This window comes from Scyliorhinus canicula, chromosome 30 (genome assembly GCF_902713615.1).
Source record: "Scyliorhinus canicula chromosome 30, sScyCan1.1, whole genome shotgun sequence".
In the NCBI taxonomy this organism is placed as follows: domain Eukaryota; kingdom Metazoa; phylum Chordata; class Chondrichthyes; order Carcharhiniformes; family Scyliorhinidae; genus Scyliorhinus; species Scyliorhinus canicula.
Window position 1 is genome coordinate 14,916,314 of NC_052175.1, and position 24,404 is coordinate 14,940,717.

Below are 24,404 nucleotides of genomic sequence, written 5' to 3' on the forward strand. Positions count from 1 at the left end.
GCTGAATTGGATTCTGCGGCCGGTTAATTGGCTGAATTGGATTCTGCGGCCGGTTAATTGGTGAATTGGATTCTGCGGCCGGTTAATTGGCTGAATTGGATTGTGCGGCCGGTTAATTGGTTGAATTGGATTGTGCGGCTGGTTAATTGGCTGAATTAGATTGTGCGGCTGGTTAATTGGCTGAATTAGATTGTGCGGCTGGTTAATTGGCTGAATTAGATTGTGCGGCTGGTTAATTGGCTGAATTAGATTGTGCGGCTGGTTAATTGGCTGAATTAGATTGTGCGGCTGGTTAATTGTGCGGCTGGTTAATTGGCTGAATTGGATTGTGCGGCCGGTTAATTGGTTGAATTGGATTGTGCGGCTGGTTAATTGGCTGAATTGGATTGTGCGGCTGGTTAATTGGCTGAATTAGATTGTGCGGCTGGTTAATTGGCTGAATTAGATTGTGCGGCTGGTTAATTGGCTGAATTAGATTGTGCGGCTGGTTAATTGTGCGGCTGGTTAATTGGCTGAATTAGATTGTGCGGCTGGTTAATTGTGCGGCTGGTTAATTGGCTGAATTAGATTGTGCGACTGGTTAATTGGCTGAATTGGATTGTGCGGCTGGTTAATTGGCTGAATTAGATTGTGCGGCTGGTTAATTGGCTGAATTAGATTGTGCAGCCGGTTAATTGGCTGAATTAGATTGTGCGGCCGGTTAATTGGCTGAATTGGATTGTGCGGCCGGTTAATTGGTTGAATTGGATTGTGCGGCTGGTTAATTGGCTGAATTAGATTGTGCGGCTGGTTAATTGGCTGAATTAGATTGTGCGGCTGGTTAATTGTGCGGCTGGTTAATTGGCTGAATTAGATTGTGCGGCTGGTTAATTGTGCGGCTGGTTAATTGGCTGAATTAGATTGTGCGGCTGGTTAATTGGCTGAATTAGATTGTGCGACTGGTTAATTGGCTGAATTGGATTGTGCGGCTGGTTAATTGGCTGAATTAGATTGTGCGGCTGGTTAATTGGCTGAATTAGATTGTGCAGCCGGTTAATTGGCTGAATTAGATTGTGCGGCCGGTGAATTGGCTGAATTGGATTGTGCGGCCGGTGAATTGGCTGAATTGGATTGGGCGGCCGGTGAATTGGCTGAATTAGATTGTGCAGCTGCTTAATCAGCTGAATATAGTTTCTACAGCTGGTTAATTATCTCCAGAAAGATGGTGGCATTGTGGTAATGTCACTGGGCTAATAATCCAGAGGACCCGGCTAATACCCTGGGGACATTGGTTCCAATCTCACCAAAGTGTAACATCCAATTGGAAGGCCATGCAACTATCGCTGATGGCCCTAAACATCTATAACCCCGCATGGGAGCCATCCAGCCGGGGACAATTGTTCCCTTTCTTATGAACTCTTTAGACTCCCCTTTGCTGTTTACTTCAGTCCCAGACACCACTAAGTATGTCCGGTTTCACTGGCAGGGCAGAGTCAGTAGCACAGTCGGTATACCGTCAGGAAGGAGTTGCCCTGGGAGTTCTCAACAGTGAACGCATGAAGGTCTCCTGGCAAGGACCGAGTACCACATAATGCCCAACTTCAGCTGGTGAATGAGTACCGAGGGTGTCAACGGCAGAGACTCTGAGTGAGGACTTCAATGTCTAACCTGCAGAATGGCTTTGTAGCACCGCGATTGGCCGAGTTGGACAATGGCCCCCGACCGGCATGGCGGGAATCCCGCCGGCCCCCGAGAAACGGTGCCGGAGAATAGGGCAGGGGCGGGATTCGCGCCTTGGGTCGGAGAATCCCGGCCTCTGGGTCCACGTGTTTGGGCTAATACGTGGCATGCAACATTTGCGTGCCACAAGTGGCAGGCAATGATCATCTCCAACAAGAGAGCATCTAGCCATGTCTCCTTGACATTCAACAGCATCATCATCGCTCTATCGCCCATAATCCCCACCAGGGTTTGCGATTGCCCAGAAACTTTAACGGCCATTTAAACACTGGCTACAAGAGTAGGTCAGAGACTATAGTTATATAGATGCTTGACTAACAAGGGAGTCAAGTGGCTTAGTGGTATTGTAATTGGGCTAGTGATTCAGACACCCAGGGTACTGCTCTGGGGATCTGCGTTCAAATCCCACCACAGCAGAATTAAGTCTAATGATGACCATGAAGCCATTGTTGGAAAGTCTCATCTCGGTTCTTTCGAGAATGTCTGGATGGTGGAGCCATTGACTAGTCTGCTCTTGATTTGTATGTTCGATCCGGCAACTGGCTCTCCTCCATCCACCAGCTCTATGTGCTTCTATACAAGACGCACTGCAGCGATTGATCAATGTTCCTTTGATAGCAAGCTCCTTCCAACCCCATGGACCTCTATCGCCTGGACGCAGATGCATGGGAAGGGCTCCAACTCAACGGTTTCTCGCTCGAAGTCACACACCACCCTGACTTGGAGCTAAAGAAAACGTTTGTTCATGGTCACTGGGTCAAAATCCCAGAACACCCTTTCTAAAAGTACAGAGATGGAGCCCTCATCACCATCTCGATGGCAGCTAGCAATGGGCCTGGCCAACAACGTTCACAAGCCAGAAATAATGAAAACCACTGTCCTGGTTGGATCATGATGTGGAGATGCCGGCGTTGGACTGGGGTGAGCACAGTGAGAAGTCGTACAACACCAGGTTAAAGTCCAACAGGTTTGCTTCGAATCACTGGCTTTTGGAGCACTGCTCCTTCCTCAAACTGCGCTCCGAAAACTAGTGATTCGAAACAAACCTGTTGAACTTTAACCTGATGTTGCAAGACTTCTTACTCTGGTTGGATCACACTAACGTACAGTTAATTCGTTAAATTAGCTAATGGGGCTGTTTAATCAGCTGGATATAGATTATGTAACTGACTAGTTAGTTGAATTGGATAACGGAGTTGCTTAATTAGCTGAATTCGATGGTATAGCTGGTTAATTAGATGAATTGGATTCTGCAGCCAGTTAAAGAGCTAAATCGGAGCTGGTTAATTCAGTTACACATAGGTTCCGCAACCAGTTAATCAGAGGAATTGGATATTGTGGCCAGTTAAATAGCTTAATTGGACTGTCGCTGCTGATTATTTAGCAGAACAGGATTGTGGTGATGTTGAATTAACAAAATTGTAAATTTAGAGACAATTAATTAGTCAAATTGGCTTTTTAAGACAATTAATTAACTGAAATGAGTTGTGACTCTAGTTAATTAACTGAATTTGACCAGGGAATTAGTTCATTTATTTGAATTAAATTGTTGTCCAATTTGTTGATTAAGTTTATTAGCTTGTTTTTTTTTTCAATTTAGGTTCAGTTGAGATCACAAATTGGGAAACGTTTGCTCTGCCAGCTAACAGGTGAATGGACCCGACACTGATCATAGAATCGTAGAATTTACAGTGCAGAAGGAGGCCATTCGGCCCATCGGGTCTGCACCGACCCACTGAGAGAGTACCTAACCAAAGTCCACGCCTCCACCCTATCCCCAGTAACCCCCCTAACCTTTTGTATACAAAGGGGCAATTTAGAGTACCAAATCCACCTAACCTGCGAGAAAGTGCAGACTCCGCACCCGAGGTCGGAATTGAACCCGGGTCCCTGGCGCTGTGAGGCAGCAGTGCTAACCACTGTGCCACCGTGCCGCCCCAGGTCCCTGGCGCTGTGAGGCAGCAGTGCTAACCACTGTGCCACCTTGCCGCCCCCTGATCAGTGATGGTCAATACTTAGCTGTTGTAGGAAACTAGGTAGACAGCAGATTAGACACGATCCTTCACCTCTAACATCTGATTTATCAATCAAGTCTAGATTCTATTTTCTAATTTAGAGTACCCAATTGTTTTTTTTCCAACGAAGGGGCAATTTTAGAGTGGCCAATCCGCCTAGCCCTGCACATCTTTGGGTTGTGGGGGTGAGACCCATACAGATACGGGGAACGTGTGCAGACTACACGCAGACCTGTGGTCGGGATCAAACATGGGACCTCGGCGCCGCGAGGCAGCAGTGATAACCACTGCGCCACCATGCCACCCATCAAGTCTAGATTCATGGAGTGATTTCTACTGCCTATAAATTAAATGAGTTTTGGAAAGTCTAACCAATGCTTTCTAGATATAATTCCGAAGTAAGAACGTGCCCTGAATTATGCACATATGGCTTCAGAAAAATCAAAAGATTGGCTAAGGCAGGGAAGCTTCTGTAAGGTTTACACAACATCACGAGACCGAGAGTGTAGAGGGAGCTTTACTCTGTATCTAACCCCGTGCTGTACCTGTCCTGGGAGTGTTTGATGGGGGCAGTGTAGAGGGAGCTTTACTCTGTATCTAACCCCGTGCTGTACCTGTCCTGGGAGTGTTTGATGGGGACAGTGTAGAGGGAGCTTTACTCTGTATCTAACCCCGTGCTGTACCTGTCCTGGGAGTGTTTGATGGGGACAGTGTAGAGGGAGCTTTACTCTGTATCTCACCCCGTGCTGTACCTGTCCTGGGAGTGTTTGATGGGGACAGTGTAGCGGGAGCTTTACTCTGTATCTAACCCCTTGCTGTACCTGTCCTGGGAGTGTTTGATGGGGACAGTGTAGAGAGAGCTTTACTCTGTATCTAACCCCGTGCTGTACCTGTCCTGGGAGTGTTTGATGGGGACAGTGTAGAGGGAGCTTTACTCTGTATCTAACCCCGTGCTGTACCTGTCCTGGGGGTGTTTGATGGGGACAGTGTAGAGGGAGCTTTACTCTGTATCTAACCCCGTGCTGTACCTGTCCTGGGAGTGTTTGATGGGGACAGTGTAGAGGGAGCTTTACTCTGTATCTAACCCCGTGCTGTACCTGTCCTGGGAGTGTTTGATGGGGACAGTGTAGAGGGAGCTTTACTCTGTATCTAACCCCGTGCTGTACCTGTCCTGGGAGTGTTTGATGGGGACAGTGTAGAGGGAGCTTTACTCTGTATCTAACCCCGTGCTGTACCTGTCCTGGGAGTGTTTGATGGGGACAGTGTAGAGGGAGCTTTACTCTGTATCTAACCCTCTAACCCCGTGCTGTACCTGTCCTGGGAGTGTTTGATGGGGACTGCGTAGAGTAAGCTTTACTCTGTATCTAACCCCGTGCTGTACCTGTCCTGGGAGTGTTTGATGGGGACAGTGTAGAGGGAGCTTTACTCTGTATCTAACCCCGTGCTGTACCTGTCCTGGGGGTGTTTGATGGGGACAGTGTAGAGGGAGCTTTACTCTGTATCTAACCCCGTGCTGTACCTGTCCTGGGAGTGTTTGATGGGGACAGTGTAGAGGGAGCTTTACTCTGTATCTAACCCCGTGCTGTACCTGTCCTGGGAGTGTTTGATGGGGACAGTGTAGAGGGAGCTTTACTCTGTATCTAACCCCGTGCTGTACCTGTCCTGGGAGTGTTTGATGGGGACAGTGTAGAGGGAGCTTTACTCTGTATCTAACCCCGTGCTGTACCTGTCCTGGGAGTGTTTGATGGGGACAGTGTAGAGGGAGCTTTACTCTGTATCTAACCCTCTAACCCCGTGCTGTACCTGTCCTGGGAGTGTTTGATGGGGACTGCGTAGAGTAAGCTTTACTCTGTATCTAACCCCGTGCTGTACCTGTCCTGGGAGTGTTTGATGGGGACAGTGTAGGGGGAGCTTTACTCTGTATCTAACCCCGTGCTGTACCTGTCCTGGGAGTGTTTGATGGGGACAGTGTAGAGTGAGCTTTACTCTGTATCTAACCCCGTGCTGTACCTGTCCTGGGAGTGTTTGATGGGGACCGTGTAGAGGGAGCTTTACTCTGTATCTAACCCCGTGCTGTACCTGTCCTGGGAGTGTTTGATGGGGACAGTGTAGAGGGAGCTTTACTCTGTATCTAACCCCATGCTGTACCTGTCCTGGGAGTGTTTGATGGGGACAGTGTAGAGGGAGCTTTACTCTGTATCTAACCCCGTGCTGTACCTGTCCTGGGAGTGTTTGATGGGGACAGTGTAGAGGGAGCTTTACTCTGTATCTAACCCCGTGCTGTACCTGTCCTGGGAGTGTTTGATGGGGACAGTGTAGAGGGAGCTTTACTCTGTATCTAACCCCGTGCTGTACCTGTCCTGGGAGTGTTTGATGGGGACAGTGTAGAGGGAGCTTTACTCTGTATCTAACCCCGTGCTGTACCTGTCCTGGGAGTGTTTGATGGGGACAGTGTAGAGGGAGCTTATCTCTGAGTGTTTGGTGTGACAGAAAAGTCCATCTACTACATTATAAAATGATTTGCAATTGTCTCAGTCTTGTTTTTGGAAGGGAAGGTTCATGAACTGCCTATTTCCATTGTTGCCGCATTCTCTTGAATGTTTGCGTGTGAAAGTAAGGATTTCACGGACCTTATGCTTTTCAATATTGGCTGTGGCGTCCTTTTGGGCCTTGAAATGAAAATGTCTATTCCTATCCGTCGGAAAATCTTCATGTAGGGCACTTGTGGGTAGACTCAATCTTGTTCAATAATGGGCGGCACGGTGGCACAGTGGTTAGCACTGCTGCCTCACAGCGCCGAGGACCCGGGTTCGATCCTGGCCCCGGGTCACTGTCCGTGCGGAGTTTGCACGTTCTCCCCGTGTCTGCATGCACAGGTGTGCAAGGTAAGTGGATTGGCCGCGGTAAATTGCCCCTTAGTTAAGAACATAAATAAGAACTAGGAGCAGGAGTCGGCCATCTGGCCCCTCGAGCCTGCTCCGCCATTCGACGAGATCATGGCTCATCTTTTGTGGACTCAGCTCGTAGTTGGACAAAAAGAATTGGGTACTTTTAATTTGAAAGAAACGTTTGCTGAATAATTTCTGCAAAGTGAGAGCATGGCTGTACGTCTGTGATTGTCGACCCGCACTGCAATCCAGACCTCGCTGAACAGGGACCCAGTAACTCCATTAATCGGGGACTAAAGGGGGAAATCCTTCCTTAAACAATAAGTTTCTAATGTTTTCTTACCTCTCTCTTTGAACATGCTCTGGCGTATCGGAGTGTGGTCAGTAGTGGGCAACTAAGAGAAGAAAAATGAACAGAAATTAAAATCTACAGATAAAACTTTATTCCTGTTGTATAGGAACGTCTGCTCCTAATTCCGGTCACCCCGAGAGAAAGACTTTTGCCTCATATCTGGTTTTAAATGGCTGACCCCTTATCTTGAATCAGTGACCCCTGGTTCTAGATTCTCCCACCAGGCGGAACCTCCTCTCCACGCCCACCATGTCGAGACCCTTCAGGACCTTGTCTGTTTCAGTCAATTCACCTCTTAAACTGCAACAGAATCAAACCTACCTTGCCCAATCTTTCCTCGTAAGACAACCCGCCCATTCCAGGTATTGGCCCAGTACAACTTCTCTAAACTAATTCCAACGCATTTACACCCTTAAATAAAGAGACAAGTACTGTACACAATACAGTCCTATTCAAATTGGCAGGCAGTAACTAGTGGGGTACCACAGGGATCGGTGCTGGGACCCCAGCTATTCTCAATATGTATTAATGATTTGGATGAGGGAACAAAATGTAACATCTCAAAGTTTGCAGACGATACCAAGTTGGGTGGGAGGGTGAATTGTGGTGACGATGCAGGGATCCTGCAGCAAGATCTGGACAGGTTGGGCGAGTGGGCAAACCAATGGCAGCTGCAGTATAATTTGGATAAGTGAAAGGTTATTCACTTTGGAAGCAAAAACAGGAAGGCAGATTACTCCCTGAATGGTTGTGAATTGGGAGAGGGGATTGTGCAGCGGGACCTGGGTGTCCTTGTGCACCAGTCGCTGAAGGTAAGCATGCAGGGGCAGCAGGCGGTAAAGGCGGCTAGTGGTATGTTGGCCTTCATTGCGCGAGGTTTTGAGTATCGTTGCAGGCATGTGTTGCTGCAATTGTACAGGGCCTTGGTGAGGCCACACCTGGAGTATTGGGGGCAGTTATGGTCTCCTTCTCTGAGGAAGGATGTTCTTGCTCTTGAGGGAGAGCAGCGAAGGTTTACCAGACTGATTCCAGGGATGGCGGGACTGTCATAGGAGGAGAGATTGACTAGGCTGGGATTGTTCTCGCTGGAGTTCAGAAGAATGAGGGGGGAATCGCACAGAGACTTATAAAATTCTAACAGGACTAGACAGGGTAGATGCAGGGAAGATGTTACCAATGATGGGTGTGTCCAGAACCAGGGGTCACAGCCTGAGGATTCAGGGGAAACCATTTCAAGCAGAGATAAGAAGACATTTCTTCACACAAAGAGTGGTGAGCCTGTGGGATTCATTACCACAGGAAGTAGTTGATGCTAAATCATTGAATATATTCAAGAGGCGGCTGGATATAGCACTTGGGGAGAATGGGATCATAGGGAGAAAGCAGGATTAGGCTGTTGAGTTGGATGATCAGCCATGATGGTGATGAATGGCGGAGCAGGCTCGAAGGGCCAAAAGGCCTCCTCCTGCTCCTATCTTCTCTGTATCTATGCAATACTCCAGATGTGGCCTCATTACTGCTCTGTCTAACTGAAACATAACCTCCCTTACTTTTCTGTTCAAATCCCATCGCAACAATAATGTTCTATTAGCTTTCCCAGTTATTTGCTGCATTTGTATAATAACCTTTTGCGATTCATGCACTCGGGCACCCTGGTCCCACTGCATCTCAGAGCTCTGCAATCTCTCACCATTTAGGTAATAAGCTCACTCTTTATGCTTCCTGCCAAAATGGACCATTTCGCATTTTCCCTCCAGCCCTTCATCCAGGACAGTCATAGAAATTGTATTTGAGGTGCCCGTATTGATGCCTGTGGCACACCCTTCACTGCTTCTTACCAATCTGAAAAATACCCATTTACACCTACTCTCTGCTTCCTGTTAGCCAGCCAATCTTCTATCCATGCCAACATGTCGCCCTCCCCACCCATACCATGAGCTGCTATTTTCCGCAGTAACCTTTAATGTGACACTTTATCAAATACCTTTAGGAAATCTAAGTACAGTACATCCACTGGTTCTCCTTTATTGACTGCCCATGTTACTTCCTCAAAGAACTCCGATAAGTTGGCTAAACGTGGTTTCTCTTTCACAAAGCCATGTTGACTCTGTCTGATTACACGAACATTTCTATGTAACCTGCTATACTTCTTTAATAATATCTTCTACCATTTTTCCTATGACAGATACGATAACGGTCAGTAGTTTCCCGTTCTATCTCCCCCCCTCTGTGAATAATTTGCTATCTTTTAAAAATGTTTAATAAAACTCTTCTTTCTGTTTATATATTTGTGACTAGCTTTCTCTTGTACTCCTTATTTTCCCCTCTGTATTAATGTTGCTGTTCTTTAGATTCTGTCCACGAATCTGATCTTTCCACTATCTTTGCACGATGATATGCTTTTTCTTTTGGCTTGATACTACCTTTGACTATTCTAGTTAATCATGGATGGTGGGTCCATCCTTTAGACTTTTAAAATGTTTTTTCCAATTAAGGGGCAATTTAGCGTGGTCAACTTAGCAAACACGGGGAGAATGTGCAAACTCCACATGGACAGTAACCCAGAGCCAGGATCGAACCCGGGATCGGCGCCGTGCTAACCACTGCGCCAATGTGCCCCGCTTAGGATGGGCCATACTAGGGGCAGCACGGTGGCACAGTGGTTAGCACTGCTGCCTCACAGCACCGGGTTCGATCCCGGCTCTGGGTCACTGTCCGTGTGGAATTTGCACATTCTCCCCGTGTCTGCGTGGGTTTCGCCCCCACAACCCAAAAAGATGTGCAGGGTGGGTGGATTGGCCGCGCTAAATTGCCCCTTAATCGGAAATAATACTGTGTTTCTCAGCACCACTGTTAATGTGGGTCCTCGGCGCCGTAAGGCAGCAGTGCTAACCACTGTGCCGCCCAGAAACGCGGTTGAAGCAACTTCACTCTCCACTTGATCTGGAAATGCCCATCGTCGACAGAGTGGTGACAATGGAAAGCCCGTCATTTCTAACATCCACCCCATACCGAGAGGTCCTCACAGACAATAACCGGACATCTGAATTGGAACATGATCCCGGTAGCCCGTGGTCCTGAAATATTGAGTTTGCCTGCACGCCATGCCCCTCCGCAAGGCACCTCGATTGAATTCCCGATTGGTGAGTGAGTGAAAGTTCTCTCCATTCCTCGTCACATCAACAGCTTCCACTCCTCCCCACTAGACGGAGCATCAACCTAAACTACAACTTCACAGGTCCAGGCTTTCTTTCTTTTAATAAACATTTTATGGAGGTATTTTTTGGTATTATAACAACAACACAATAAACAATGTACATGAAACTATAAACATGGTGCAAAAGTCATCTCCCTCCCTTACAGATCCCATCTTTATTAGCCCCCTACTCTACGCTAACCTAACCCCTCCCCCTTCGGCTGACGATTAATTTTCCGTGAAGAAGTCAACAAACGGTTGCCACCTCCGGGCGAACCCTAACAGTGACCCTCTCAGGGCGAACTTGATTTTCTCCAAACAGAGAAAGCTAGCCATGTCCGATAGCCAGGTCTCCGACTTCGGGGGCTTTGAGTCCCTCCAAGCTAATAGTATCCGTCTCCGGGGCTACCAGGGAAGCAAAGGCCGGAACGTCTGCTTCTTTCTCCTCCTGGATCCCCGTGCCTTCCGACAACCGGAAATCGCCACCTCTGGACTCAGCGCCACCCTTGTTTTTAACACCGTGGACATGACATCTGCAAACCCCTCCCAGAATCCCCTAAGCTTCGGACATGTCCAGAACATGTGGACATGGTTCGCTGGTCCTCCCGCACACCTGTCTTCCACCCCAAAGAATCTGCTCATCCGGGCCACTGTCATGTGAGCCGGTGAACGACCTTGAATTGTATCAGGCTGAGCCTGGCACATGTTGTGGATGCGTTGACTCTACTCAACGCGTCCGCCCATAGACCATCCTCTATCTCTCCTCCCAGCTCCTCCTCCCACTTGCGCTTCTGTTCCTCGGTCTGTGTCTCCTCCGACCCCATAAGTTCCTTGTAAATGTCCGAGACGCTACCTTCTCCTGCCCACCCTCTGGAAACCACCCTGTCCTGAATCCCCCTTAGCGGTAGGAGCGGGAAGATTGACACCTGTTTACGTAGGAAGTCCCGCACCTGCAGATACCTGAATTTGTTTCCCCTCGCCAACCCAAACTTCTCCTCCAAACTTCATACTCGGAAAGCTCCCCTCTATAAACATATCCTCCATCCTCTCAATCCCTGCTCTCCGCCATATCTGGAACCCCCCCCATCCATACTTCCCGGGGCAAACCGGTGATTATTACAGATTGGGGACCAGACCGATGCTCCCTCTGCTCCCACGTGCTGCCTCCATTGCCCCCAGACTCTCAGGGCTGCCATCACCACGGGGCTGGTGGAGTACCGTGCCGGCAGGAACGGCAGAGGCGCCGTTATCAACGTCCCAAACTGGTGCCCTTGCTTGAAGCTGCCTCCATGCGCTCCCATGCCAACCCCTCCCCCACCACCCACTTCCAGATCATGGCTATATGTGGGGGTGAGACCCACGCAGACACGGGGAGAATGTGCAAACTCCACACGGACAGTGACCCGGGGCCGGGATCGAACCTGGGACCTCGGCGCCGTGAGGCAGCAGGGCTAACCAATGGCCCCTTGCGCCACTGAAAGACGTGCTGTTGGGTGAATTGGACATTCTGAATTCTCCCTCTGTGCACCCGAACAGGCGCCGGAGTGTGGCGACTAGGGGATCTTCACAGTAACTTCATTGCAGTGTTAACCCGGGTCCTCGGCACTGTGAGGCAGCAGTGTTAACCACTGCGCCACCCACGTTTTCTTCTTCAATAGAACGTATTTTTGTTGAACATTTTGAATCAATTCTTGAAATGTTTCCCACTGTCCATTTACTCTCATATCTTTTAGTCTATTTGCCCAATTGGCTGTAGCCAGTTCGCCCCCTCATACTCAAGTAATTGGCTTTGTCTTTTTTTAAATTAAGGGGCAATTTAGCGTGGCCAGTCCGTCTACTATTATTAGTGTATTTCAAGGGCGGCATGCGGTGCAGTGGATAGCACTGGGACTGCGGAGCTGAGGTCCCAGGTTCGATCCCGGCCCTGGGTCACTGTCCGTGTGGAGTTTGCACATTCTCCCCGTGTCTGCGTGGGTTTCACCCCCACAACCCAAAGATGTGCAGGGTAGGTGGATTGGCCACGCTAAATTGCCCCTTAATTGGAAAAAAAATAATTGGGTACTCTAAATTCTTTTTTAAATTAGTATGTTACAAAACCTATCCTGTCAAGTAGAAGGCAAAGCTTATTCACATATTGTACGACGTATGAAAGTACAATGATGAATCTTTTGAAATACCTTAGCCCTCATACACATGCACCAAAAAATAAGTCAATTCTGCCACAAGGTTAAAAGTCAACAGATCAAGGGAAGGGATAAATCTTGGAGTCCTTGAAATGTTGTCACGGTTATGCAGTTTACATACATAGAATTTACAGTGCAGAAGGAGGCCATTCGGCCCATCGAGTCTGCACCGGCTCTTGGAAAGAGCACCCCACCCAAGGTTAACACCTCCACCCTATCCCCGTAACCCAGTAACCCCACCCAACACTAAGGGCAATTTATAATGGCCAATCCACCTAACCTGCACATCTTTGGACTGTGGGAGGAAACCGGAGCACCCGGAGGAAACCCACGCAGACACGGCGGGAGAACGTGCAGACTCCACACAGACAGTGACCCAGCCGGGAATCGAACCCGGGGACCCTGGCGCTGCGAAGCCACAGTGCTAGCCGCTGTGCTATCGTGGCTAGAAGAACACCTCAGCTTGATCGTAGCTGACATTTACAATGAAGCCTGTCACAGACACACAGATAGGGGGGGGTGGGGGGGGGGGGGGGGTGATTTAGATTGACTTACCATCGATCTTTGTGGGCTGGGTTTCAAAGCTGGCTCTGCACGTCTCTTGGGGCGTATCGCGAAGGGGTTTGCAGTCAGTCCTGGACTTGGGCCTTTGCTATGCTGGTGAGGAGCGAATGGGGCGGTGGAAACAGCTGGGCAGCTGCAGGGAAGCACTGATAAGAGAGATTTGCATTTGTACAGTCAGAATATGAAACACAGCCTCAAACGCCAGGCCCAGTACGTTCCTGTCTCTGAATCCCCCATCTGTGATTCTCACACCTTGTACACTGCCCAAGAGGCATCCGTGTGCTTTAAATAGCTTGTGGTAGCATGCGCCTCCCTCCCCAACCCGTCCCCAGCCACAGCTGGGCGGCTGATAGCAAAGAGGCGAGAAGGTACGGCCATCCTCCATGCCTTCACCACAGCATCAATCATTAAACCCATGACCGGTTTCAGAAGGGGAAGAGGCAGTTGTATGAGGTCCTGCTGCACGACAATCTCAAAGCTCTTCTGCATGTTCAGTTCTGACCACATCCCAACACATGTCCCATTAACTCCAATACATTTATATTTAATCCAACAACTCAACCAAGTTAATCAAACGTGATTTGCCTTCAAGGCATCCACGTTGGCCGTCTCTCATTAATCAATGTTCCTCCAAGTGACAATTAATTTTATCCTGGATTATAGTCTCTAGATTAAAATTTCCCCTCACAGACACGAGGTCTGTGGTTGTCTGGTTTACAACGCCACCCTCTTCTCGGTTTGCAACCTCGTTGCCCTCTGCACAAATCTCATATCCGGGCGGCACAGTGGTTAGCACTGCTGCCTCACAGCGCCGGGGTCCCGGGTTCCATTCCCGCCTTGGCTCACCGTCTGTGCGGAATCTGCACGTTCTCCCAGTCTCCGAGCGGGTTTCCTCCCGCAGTCCAAAGATGTGCGGGTTAGGTGGATTGGCCGTGCTAAATTGCAGGAACGGGGCGGGGGCTGGTTGGACCTTTCCAAGGACTGGTGCAGGCTCGATGGGCCGAATGGCCTCCTTCTGCACTGTCGGCACCCCTCTGATTGGAAGATTGTGGTCAGAGCCTTTGCAACTTCCACCCTTACTTCCCGAAAATAGATAAATCTGGACAAGAGGGGTTTTCTATTTTGATCGGTAATCTTTAAATTATATTTTTATTCTATCCTGTAATGCCCTGACCTCCTTAACTGACATGAACAGCATCCTCTTTAACGTACAGATATCAAATACTCATTTAGTACCTCAGTTCTCTGCACAGGATGACCGTAATTATCCTATCCGCCTTTCACTATTAATAAAAAAACTTCACTGCTCCCTTTATCGCCCAACATCTTCCCTCCCCCACCTTTGCTACCCGTTCAATTATTCTCCGCACCTCCTTTGCTCAGCTCGAGTCCCCAATGGATTAGGGTCCCGACATCTTTCTGTCCCGTTTCATCCAGGGAGTTAAAACAATATCAATTATTTCACAGGGCGTTGGGGTGGCTGAACGCTGACTCGGTCAGCGTTTTTGTTGCCCGTCCCCAGTTGCCCTCGAGACGGGGGCTCATTACCACCTTCTTGAACGGCTGCGGTCCATGGGGTGTAGGTACACCCACCATGCTGTCAATGAGGGCGTCCGTGGATTTTGATCCAGTGGCATTGAAGTAACGGCAATATAATTGCCTAAAAAATTGTCCTAAAAAAAGTAAGGTTAAGAGGGGGGTTGTTGGGTTGCGGGTGTAGGGTGGATACGTGGGTTTGAGTAGGGTGATCATGGCTCGGCACAACATCGAGGGCCGAAGGGCCTGTTCTGTGCTGTACTGTTCTATGTTCTATGTTCTATAATTCCCAGTGGAGGCATAGACTTTTTTCTAAATGGGGAAACGCTTCGGAAAGCAGAAGCACAAAGGGACTTGGGAGTCCTTGTTCACGATTCTCTTAAGGTTAACGTGCAGGTTCAGTCGGCAGTTCAGAAGGTAAATGCAATGTTAGCATTCACGTCGAGAGGGCTAGAATACAAGAGCAGGGATGTACTTCTGAGGCTGTCTGAGGCTCTGGTCAGACCCCATTTGGAGTATTGTGAGCAGTTTTGGGCCCCGTATCTAAGGAAGGATGATGCTGGGGCCTTGGAAAGGGTCCAGAGGAGGTTCGCAAGAACGATCCCGGGAATGAAGAGCTTATCGTATGAGGAATAGGTTGAGGATTCTGGGTCTGTACTTGTTGGAGTTTAGAAGGATGGGGGGGGGGGGGGGGGGAATCTTATTGAAACTTACAGGACACTGCGAGGCCTGGATAGAGTGGACGTGGAGAGGCTGTTTCCACTTGTAGGAAAAACTAGAAGCAGAGGGCACAATCTCAGACTGAAAGGACGATCCTTTGAAACAGAGATGAGGAGGAATTTCTTCAGCCAGAGGGTGGTGAATCTGTGGAACTCTTTGCCGCAGAAGGCTGTGGAGGCCAAATCACTGAGCGTCTTTAAGGCAGAGATAGAGAGGTTCTTGATTAATAAGGGGGTCAGGGGTTATGGGGAGAAGGCAGGAGAATGGGGATGAGAAAATATCAGCCATGATCGAATGGCGGAGCAGACTCGATGGGCCGAGTGGCCTAATTCTGCTCCTATGCCCTGTTTAACCTCTTGGGTTTCGGGAACTGCACTTATGCAGGCACGTGGAGAGTATTCTATCACATTTCCGATTTGTGCCTGTTTGAGTGTCTTTGGGAGAAAACAGATGAGTTACTTGCTGCATCACTCGCAGCCTCTGGCCTGTACTTGTAGTCACAGTATTTATATGGCCGATCCAGTCCAGTTTTTGGTCAATGGAACCCCTTCCCCGGATGTTGATTGTGGGGGATTCAGCGATGGTAATGGCATTGAACGTCAGGCGGAGAAGGCCAGATTTTCCCCTCGGAGATCATAGAATTTACAGTGCAGAAAGAGGCCATTCGGCCCATCAAGTCTGCACCGGCCCTTGGAAAGAGCACACACTTAAGCCCACACCTCCACCGTATCCCCGTAACCCCACCTACCCCTTTTTTGGTCACCAATTTATCACGGCCAATCCACCTAACCTACACATCTTTGGGCTGTGGGAGGAAACCGGAGCACCCGGAGGAAACCCACGCACACACGGGAAGAACGTGCAGACTCCGCGGACAATGACCCAAGCCGGGAATCGAACCTGGGACCCTACAACTGTGCTAACCACTGTGCTACCCTCTTGTCGGAGGTGGTCGTTATTTATTTATTTAAAAAAAAAAAAATTTTACCACACCCAATTATTTTTTTATCCAATTAAGGGGCAACTTAGCGTGGCCAACCCACCTATCCTGCACATCTGTGGGTTGTGGGGGTGAGACCCCATGCAGGCCACGCGGATAGCGACCCAGGTCCTCGGCGCCATGAAGCAGCAGCGCTAACCACTTTACCACCCTTGAAAAGGTCATTACCTGGCACTTGGGTGGTACAAAGGTTACCTGCCACATATCCGCCCAAGCCTGGATATTGTCCAGATGGTGCTGCACGTGGGCACAGACTGTTTCAGCTCCCGCGGAGTTGCGAATGGTGCTGAGAAATGTGTGAACATTAGCGGACATTCTGACCCGAGAACATTACCCCGAGAAACTCCGGCAGTGAGGTCCTTGGACAGAGATGATTGATCTCCAACAAGCGCAGCCCATCTTCTTTTGTGCGAGGAACAGCTCCATCCAGTGGACAGCTTTCTTCTCTCTCCCATTGGGAATACTGAGCCTGTATCCAGTCTGTCTCTTCCATTGGGAATACTGAGCCTGCACCCAGTCTCTCTTCTCCCACTGGGAATACTGAGTCTGCACCCAGTCTCTCTTCTCCCATTGGGAATACTGAGCCTGCACCCAGTCTCTCTTCTCCCATTGGGAATACCGAGCCTGCACCCAGTCTCTCTTCTCCCATTGGGAATACTGAGCCTGCACCCAGTCTCTCTTCTCCCACTGGGAATACTGAGGCTGTACCCAGTCTCTCTTCTCCCATTGGGAATACTGAGCCTGCGCCCAGACTCTCTTCTCCCTTTGGGAATACTGAGCCTGCACCCAGACTCTCTTCTCCCATTGGGAATACCGAGCCTGCACCCAGACTCTCTTCTCCCATTGGGAATACTGAGCCTGCACCCAGACTCTCTTCTCCCATTGGGAATACTGAGGCTGTACCCAGACTCTCTTCTCCCACTGGGAATACTGAGCCTGCACCCACTCTCTCCTCTCCCATTGGGAATACTGAGCCTGCACCAGGTCTGTCTTCTCCCATTGGGAATACTGAGCCTATACCCAGTCTGTCTTCTCCCATTGGGAATACTGAGCCTGTACCAGGTCTGTCTTCTCCCATTGGGAATACTGAGCCTGTACCCAGACTCTCTTCTCCCATTGGGAATACTGAGCCTGCACCCAGTCTCTCTTCTCCCACTGGGAATACTGAGCCTGCACCCACTCTCTCTTCTCCCACTGGGAATACTGAGCCTGCACCCAGTCTGTCTCTTCCATTGGGAATACTGAGCCTGCACCCAGTCTCTCTTCTCCCATTGGGAATACTGAGCCTGTACCCAGTCTGTCTCTTCCATTGGGAATACTGAGCCTGCGCCCAGTCTCTCTTCTCCCATTGGGAATACTGAGCCTGCACCCACTCTCTCTTCTCCCACTGGGAATACTGAGCCTGCGCCCAGTCTCTCTTCTCCCACTGGGAATACTGAGCCTGCACCCAGTCTGTCTCTTCCATTGGGAATACTGAGCCTGCGCCCAGTCTCTCTTCTCCCATTGGGAATACTGAGCCTGCACCCACTCTCTCTTCTCCCACTGGGAATACTGAGCCTGCACCCAGTCTGTCTTCTCCCACTGGGAATACTGAGCCTGCACCCAGTCTCTCTTCTCCCACTGGGAATACTGAGCCTGTACCAGGTCTGTCTAATCCTCCAAGGTCCGAGGGCCCACTTAACCCTCTGACCCCGCACCCTCAATTTCAAATCCACCAGGGCCTGACCCGAAATAACCCACCTCCCAGTTGAGCACCTTCCCCAGTCACTGCCCACCCCCCCCCCCCCCACCACTCCCCCCGGGGTCTCTTCGACTCCCCGTAATCCGAGGGTAGCGATGGCCGTTTGGGCCACAGCGACGCGCCGGAACCGGACCCCCAAGGGGAAAGGTCCCCCCCCCCCCCCTCCTCCCTCGCTGGGCTGGACGCAGCGGGTGGGGGTCGGGTTGAGAAATGATCCCCCCCCCCGCCCCCCCCTCACCGTGCACCTTTCTTAAATTGCTGCCACCCCGCTCTCCCCCCCACCACCCTGTATCAGTCTAATACAAGCCCCCCTTTTCCATTGGCCACTGTCTGGTTTTGAAACGACCCCCCCCCCCTCCAATTGAATGATAGTTGAGTGAGGTGGGTGGGGGGGTAATTTGGAAAGCCAGCAGCACTTACCATAGAGACACAGAGCAGTCAGGGTAAAGAGAGGGGGAATATTTCTGGGGGATTTGTACATCTTCCTGCAGACTTGGGGAGGGGGGCTTTGCCCCAGAGGGTGTGTTTTTTTTTGGGGGGGGGGGGAGGTTTCCTGGTCCTTTCACACCCTCCCCATGTTCAGCTGTTGAGCTGGCTGCTGCTCCCCAAGCTCACAGCTGATGTCCAGTCGGTTGCCCTGGGAGAGGGGGTTTTAAATGATACCTGCGCGCAGTGCAGCCTGGGGGCTGTAGTTCGGCTGCGCGCAGACGGGCGGCAGGGGGCGCGGGGCGGAACTACAACTCCCGGCGGCCCCCGCGGCGCGGCCCCGGCGCTCCCCCCGGAGGCCGGGCCCGGCACTGCAGCCTGGTTTTCCACAGTGGTCAGAATTAAACCCTTCTCCCAGGCCACATCCCCCTCTTCCCAGGCCACATCCCCTTCTTCCAGTCCACATTCCCCCCCCCCTCTTCCCAGTCCACATCCCCCCCCTTCCCAGTCCACATCCCCCCCCTTCCCAGTCCACATCCCCCTCTTCCCAGTCCACATTCCCCCCCCTCTTCCCAGTCCACATCCCCCCTTCCCAGTTCACATCCCCCCCTTCCCAGTCCACATCCCCCTCTTCCCAGTCCACATCCCCCCCTTCCCAGTCCACATTCCCCCCCTTCCCAGTCCACATTCCCCCCCTTCCCAGTCCACACCCCCCTCTCTTCCCAGTCCACATTCCCCCCCCTCTTCCCAGTCCACATCCCCCCCCTTCCCAGTCCACTTCCCCCCCTTCCCAGTCCACATCCCCCCTCTTCCCAGTCCACATCCCCCCCTTCCCAGTCCACATCCCCCCTTCCCAGTCCACATTCCCCCCCTTCCCAGTCCACATCCCCCCCCTCTTCCCAGTCCACATCCCCCTCTTCCCAGTCCACATCCCCCCCCTTCCCAGTCCACATTCCTCCTCTTCCCAGTCCACATCCCCTCTTCCCAGTCCACATCCTCTTCCCAGTCCACACCCCCCTCTCTTCCCAGTCCACATCCCCTCTTCCCAGTCCACACCCCCCTCTCTTCCCAGTCCACATCCCCTCTTCCCAGTCCACACCCCCCCTCTCTTCCCAGTCCACATCCCCTCTTCCCAGTCCACACCCCCTTCTCTTCCCAGTCCACAACCCCCTCTCTTCCCAGTCCACACCCCTCTTCCCAGTCCATTCCCCCCTTCCCAGTCCACATTCCCCCCTTCCCAGTCCACACCCCCCCTCTTCCCAGTCCACATTCCACCCCTTCCCAGTCCACACCCCCCTCTTCCCAGTCCACATCCCCTCTTCCCAGTTCACATTCCCCCTTCCCAGTTCACATTCCCCCTTCCCAGTCTACACCCCCCCTCTCTTCCCAGTCCACACCCCTCCTCTCTTCCCAGTCCACATTCCCCCCATTCCCAGTCTCCATCCCCCCCTCCCGTTCACATTCTCCCCTCCAGCCAGTCCATATCCCCCCCCCTTCCCAGTCCACCTTCCCCCTTCTTCCCAGTCCACATTCTCTCCCCCTTCTTCCTCGTCCACAATCCCCCCCTCCTTCCCAGTCCACGTTCCCCCCCTTCTTCCTAATCCACATTGCCCGCCCCTCTTCCATGTCCACATTCTCCCCCCCCCCCCCCCCCCCCCCTCCCCACAAGGACAGACACAGAGCAGCCTTCATTGAAACGTTTGGAACTTTTATTTTGTGCAACCTTTAATTTATAAAAACCAGCATTAAGTTGACAGCACAAAACAAAGCCAGGGCTCTTCTCAGGGGGTTCCCAATGATTCAAAATATTCACCCCCCCCCCTCCCGTTACACACACCAGCAATAGTTAAAATAAAAGGGGGAGAGTGGGGGGGGGGGGGGGGGGGGTGGAAATAAGGACGGGGTTTGTAAATCTAGAGCAAATCTGGATGCTTCACAAACAGTCGTGGCTGGAGAAAGGGGTGGGATGAGGATTGGGAGGGCTGTGTGGAAACAGAAGGGGAAGGGGGGGAAGGGGGGGGGGGGGGGGGAGAAGAGAAACATTTACACCGGTGGTGAGGAAGTGGGGAATCAACATATGCAAGCGCATATCCTGGGAATATCCCTAGAAAAAGCAACTGGAGAAACATTCACGGACCACGGCAGCTTAACTGCTCTGAAGGAGAACAGTGCCCCAAGTTCATTATTCCAAATTTAAAAATCCTACAATGGCTTCATCCAAATACAGTATATCCTAAAACCAAAAAAATAAAAAAAAACTATTCTTCCAAGTACAACTTAAACACACAAAAAATAAAGAGAGGGACAGGGGGAAATTGTTTTTCTTAAAAAGCAGACCAAACAGACTATTTACAAAGTGTCCTTTTTAAAAACTGGAGTGTGTGTGTGTGTGTGTGACACGGCTGGAGCACTTGTCAGTATTTATTTGCGGAGGATGGTTACCGAGGGGGAGCTGTCCGCCGGGATGGCAGACGGGGTAACGCCTGGCACGCCCGCATCCCCAAGGGGTCTGGCCCCTCAGAGTCTGGGTGGAGGGGACTGAAAGCGTGGGACAAGAGTGGCGGGGAGGAGGGGGGGGGAAGCTATACCTTCCTTCAGCCAATTCGGGTATCGTACGAGAGCTGGTGTCCCAACTACCCGCCCGCAGCCCTCGCTCAAGTGGGTGAAAGGTTGCAGACCCGACATGCTGGCTCGGTTTTGCTCTCCAGCGTTTCCATTTCAGAGTTCCAGCATCTTGCCGCCGTCCTTTCTAAAGGAGGGCGGCAGAAGCCGTTTGGACACCTCGCTTAAGACGGAACAGCTTTGCAGTCCCGAGGAACCTCTCCAATCCTGAGAGCAGGTAAATAAATTCTGAGCGTGCTCGCCCGCAGGTATTGCTAAAAACCACAAGGATCTACAAATACAAAACCCACCCCTACTGGTGAATAACTGTCTGCACCTATCGAAGAATTCTCAGCAAGGGTTTTACAGTTAAAAAAATGCATTTTACTGATAGGAGTTGAAGGGAGACAGACATCAGCAAGCTACATAAAACAGCACTTGCAAAAGTTACACCCAGCTGTACATCTTAAACCCAGTGTAAAATCCAGTCCCATTCCAACAATAGTTTAGTTGAACGTTGCAAAATATAACAGTGTGCCCCCAATCCCCTTTTTCCTCTCCATCTCTGCCCCCCGCCCCCACCCTTCTCAGTCCACCCGGAAAAATAGGTCAAGACGCCCGCAGATCCAGCTCTAACGCAGAAGGGTCATTGAAAAAACCCCCAAAAAATTACTTCGGAAACAAAGATGATGCCAGGGTCGCACAGTAGATTCCGCTCAGTCACTGGAGCAGCTGGTTACTGTACCCGCTGACCCCAGCCATCGACTGCAGCGTCCTCTGCACCTCAGAAACAAAAACGCGCCAGGATCAACTCCGGTGTTCAGACTCTCCCTCTCTGATTGGGGGGGGGGGGGGGGGGGGGGGGGGGGGCAGTATATTTTTAAAAAAAAGAAAGGTTTTAGAATTCAGCCGGCAGGGGAAACGGCGATGGAGGGAATCTCGTACAGGTGCTGACACAATGGCTAGGAGTGAAGCTCGTCTGCCAAATCAGCCTCAGTAGCCGGTGAAAGGGGGGGGGGGGGGTTTCCACATTCCATCCATTAAAATCTCCAGAACTATCTGGGACACTTGGGAGCTCCAGAAGGATTAATTCCTGGCAACGCTCTCGTTGCTCCCGATTCCAACTGCAAGCACAGGACACAACGAGGAGCTCACCCTGGACAGACGAGTTTCGGAATGACAAAAACCCAGATCTAGGAGGTGTTCTCACAAATCCACTGCAGGGCAGCAATGAGAAAATGAATCTTGGAATAGGTTTTTTTCAAAAACCCTAGCACTTTATTATAAAATTCTGATCACCGTAGTCCTATGCCCACATTACTGTGGAAATTTCCCCATGTAAGCCGCCATGATATAATTACAACGTCAACAGTGGGGCTGCGGCGCCTCCACTGGTGGCCCGATGCAATTACAGCGCGACAAGTTTACATAGCCAAGTGTTGGACACAGGAATTTGTTAGAAACAGAAAATTGACAATGTCAAATTTTAAAATGAACCTTGCTCTTCCTGATCCCATTCCCGCCATCCCAGTACCCAGCCAGTTGAAGTACGAGACGTCATACAGACAGATTTTCGTGGCAAGGAATTACAAAAATAAAGGGCGTGACTGGAATGGTTTTAAAGTAAGTTTTAAAAAAATAGCTTTCCTTTGCCCAGGGAACCCCTCTACCTCCCACTACCCTCCCCCTTCAACTCCCATTGTGACAGTTACCATCTAGAGAATAGCAAGAATTAAACAGTTTGTATTGTAATGGAACAGGAGTTTGGTCGTGCTCGGAGGAAATTACTCATCATCCTCGCCCTCGTCTTCTGCCTCTCGTTTTCGCTTCTGTCCTTTCGCGACAGAGTTTTCTGCGGGGGAGGGGAAGAAAAAAAAAACAACTTTCAGTCGCTGCAACCTCGAGTCAATACACGGCACACACCTGCAGCAAACCTCAGACCCACACATCAACTCATCAGGCTTCCTTACCCAAAAGGTCCACAAATTTGTACAAACAGCAGATCGGTCTGAACGAGATTCACCTGCTATAAATAAATCCAAGTGTGTTGAGGCACGTGACATAACGCAGTGCTGACGATTTTCTGATTGGATTTATTGTCACATGGACCCAAGTCCAGTGATAGGTATTTTTCTGCGGCCGAGGGAACGTACACAGTACGTACATAGTAGACAAAAAGAGACTAACCGACAGAGCACATTGACAAATGGTACATCGACAAACAGCGATTGGAAGGGCAGCACGGTGGCGCAGTGAGTTAGCACAGCTGCCTCACGGCACTGAGGTCCCAGGTTCGATCCCAGCTCTGGGTCACTGTCCGGTACATAGAACATAGAACAGTACAGCACAGAACAGGCCCTTCGGCCCTCAATGTTGTGCCGAGCCATGATCACCCTACTCAAACCCACGTATCCACCCCATACCCGTAACCCAACAACCCCCCCCTTAACCTTACTTTTAGGACACTACGGGCAATTTATCACGGCCAATCCACCTAACCCGCACATCTTTGGACTGTGGGAGGAAACCGGAGGAAACCCACGCACACAGGGGGAGGACGTGCAGACTCCACACAGACAGTGACCCAGCCGGGAATCGAACCTGGGACCCTGGAGCTGTGAAGCATTTATGCTAACCACCATGCTACCCTGCTGCCCTAGTACAATAGGCTACAAAGGCCAAACAAGCAATACATGAGCAAGAGCAGCATAGGGCGTCACGAATAGTGTTCTTACAGGGAACAGATCAGTCCGAGGGGGAAGTTGTTGAGGAGTATTGTAGCTGTGGGGAAGAAGCTGTTCCTATGTCTGGATGTGCGGGTCTTCAGACTTCTGCCTGATGGAAGGGTTTGGAAGAAGGCAATGCCTGGGTGGGAGGGGTCTCTGACAATGCTGTCTGCCTTCCTGAGGCAGCGGGAGGTGTAGACAGAATCAATGTGGGGGTGGCAAGCTTGTGTGATGCGTTGGGCTGAGTTCACCGCACTCTGCAGTTCCTTGCGCCGAGCAGTTGCCATGCCAGGCTGTGATGCAGGCGGATAGGATGCTCTCTATCGCACAAGTCTCACAACCTCATTTTTAAAAAAAGTGTTGGAAACTCGAGGGTTTCACAAGGCAAGTGGTTCAGGAACTCTGAAATTAACTGCCTGGCAGCTGGCAGGAAGCAAGTGCTGCGACAGGGAGGGGGGGGGGGGGGGGGGGGGGGTTCTGGTTTCCCATTGTGTATAAAACGCATGACAATGTCGCAAAGAAACTGGTTTATACGGTTACCAAAAAGCAAATGACTGCGGGTGCTGGAATCCAAAACAAAATCAGACGGTGCTGGACACTCGCAGCAGGTCTGACAGCCTGTGGAGAGACGGGAGCAGACGTTTTGAGCCCGGGCTTTGTCAAAGTTCTGACAACGAGTCACCCAGACCCGAAATGCTGGCTCCCTTCTCTCTCTCTCTCTCTCTCCACAGAAGCGG

The 24,404-nt window shown here is 50.7% G+C and overlaps 1 protein-coding gene across 49 annotated transcripts in view; it reads right to left on the reverse strand.

The window, feature by feature from the left end:
- Nucleotides 1–18,608, reverse strand: part of LOC119958629 (serine/arginine repetitive matrix protein 2-like) — a 32,955-nt gene extending 14,347 nt beyond the window's left edge. For 32 of the 49 annotated variants that reach the window (XM_038787161.1, XM_038787127.1, XM_038787160.1 and 29 more), the window contains exons 1-3: nt 18,335–18,605; nt 12,909–13,063; nt 6,966–7,017 (exon numbers count right to left, since the gene is read on the reverse strand). In XM_038787161.1, coding sequence (XP_038643089.1) covers nt 6,966–7,017; nt 12,909–13,063; nt 18,335–18,395 — 268 coding nt within the window. In that variant the 5' untranslated portion in view covers nt 18,396–18,605. Of the gene's footprint in view, nt 1–6,965; nt 7,018–12,908; nt 13,064–18,334 lie in introns of all 49 variants that reach the window. The other 17 variants (XM_038787146.1, XM_038787147.1, XM_038787151.1 and 14 more) reach the window with 4 other exon arrangements.
- Between the last annotated feature and the right edge of the window lie 5,796 nt (nt 18,609–24,404).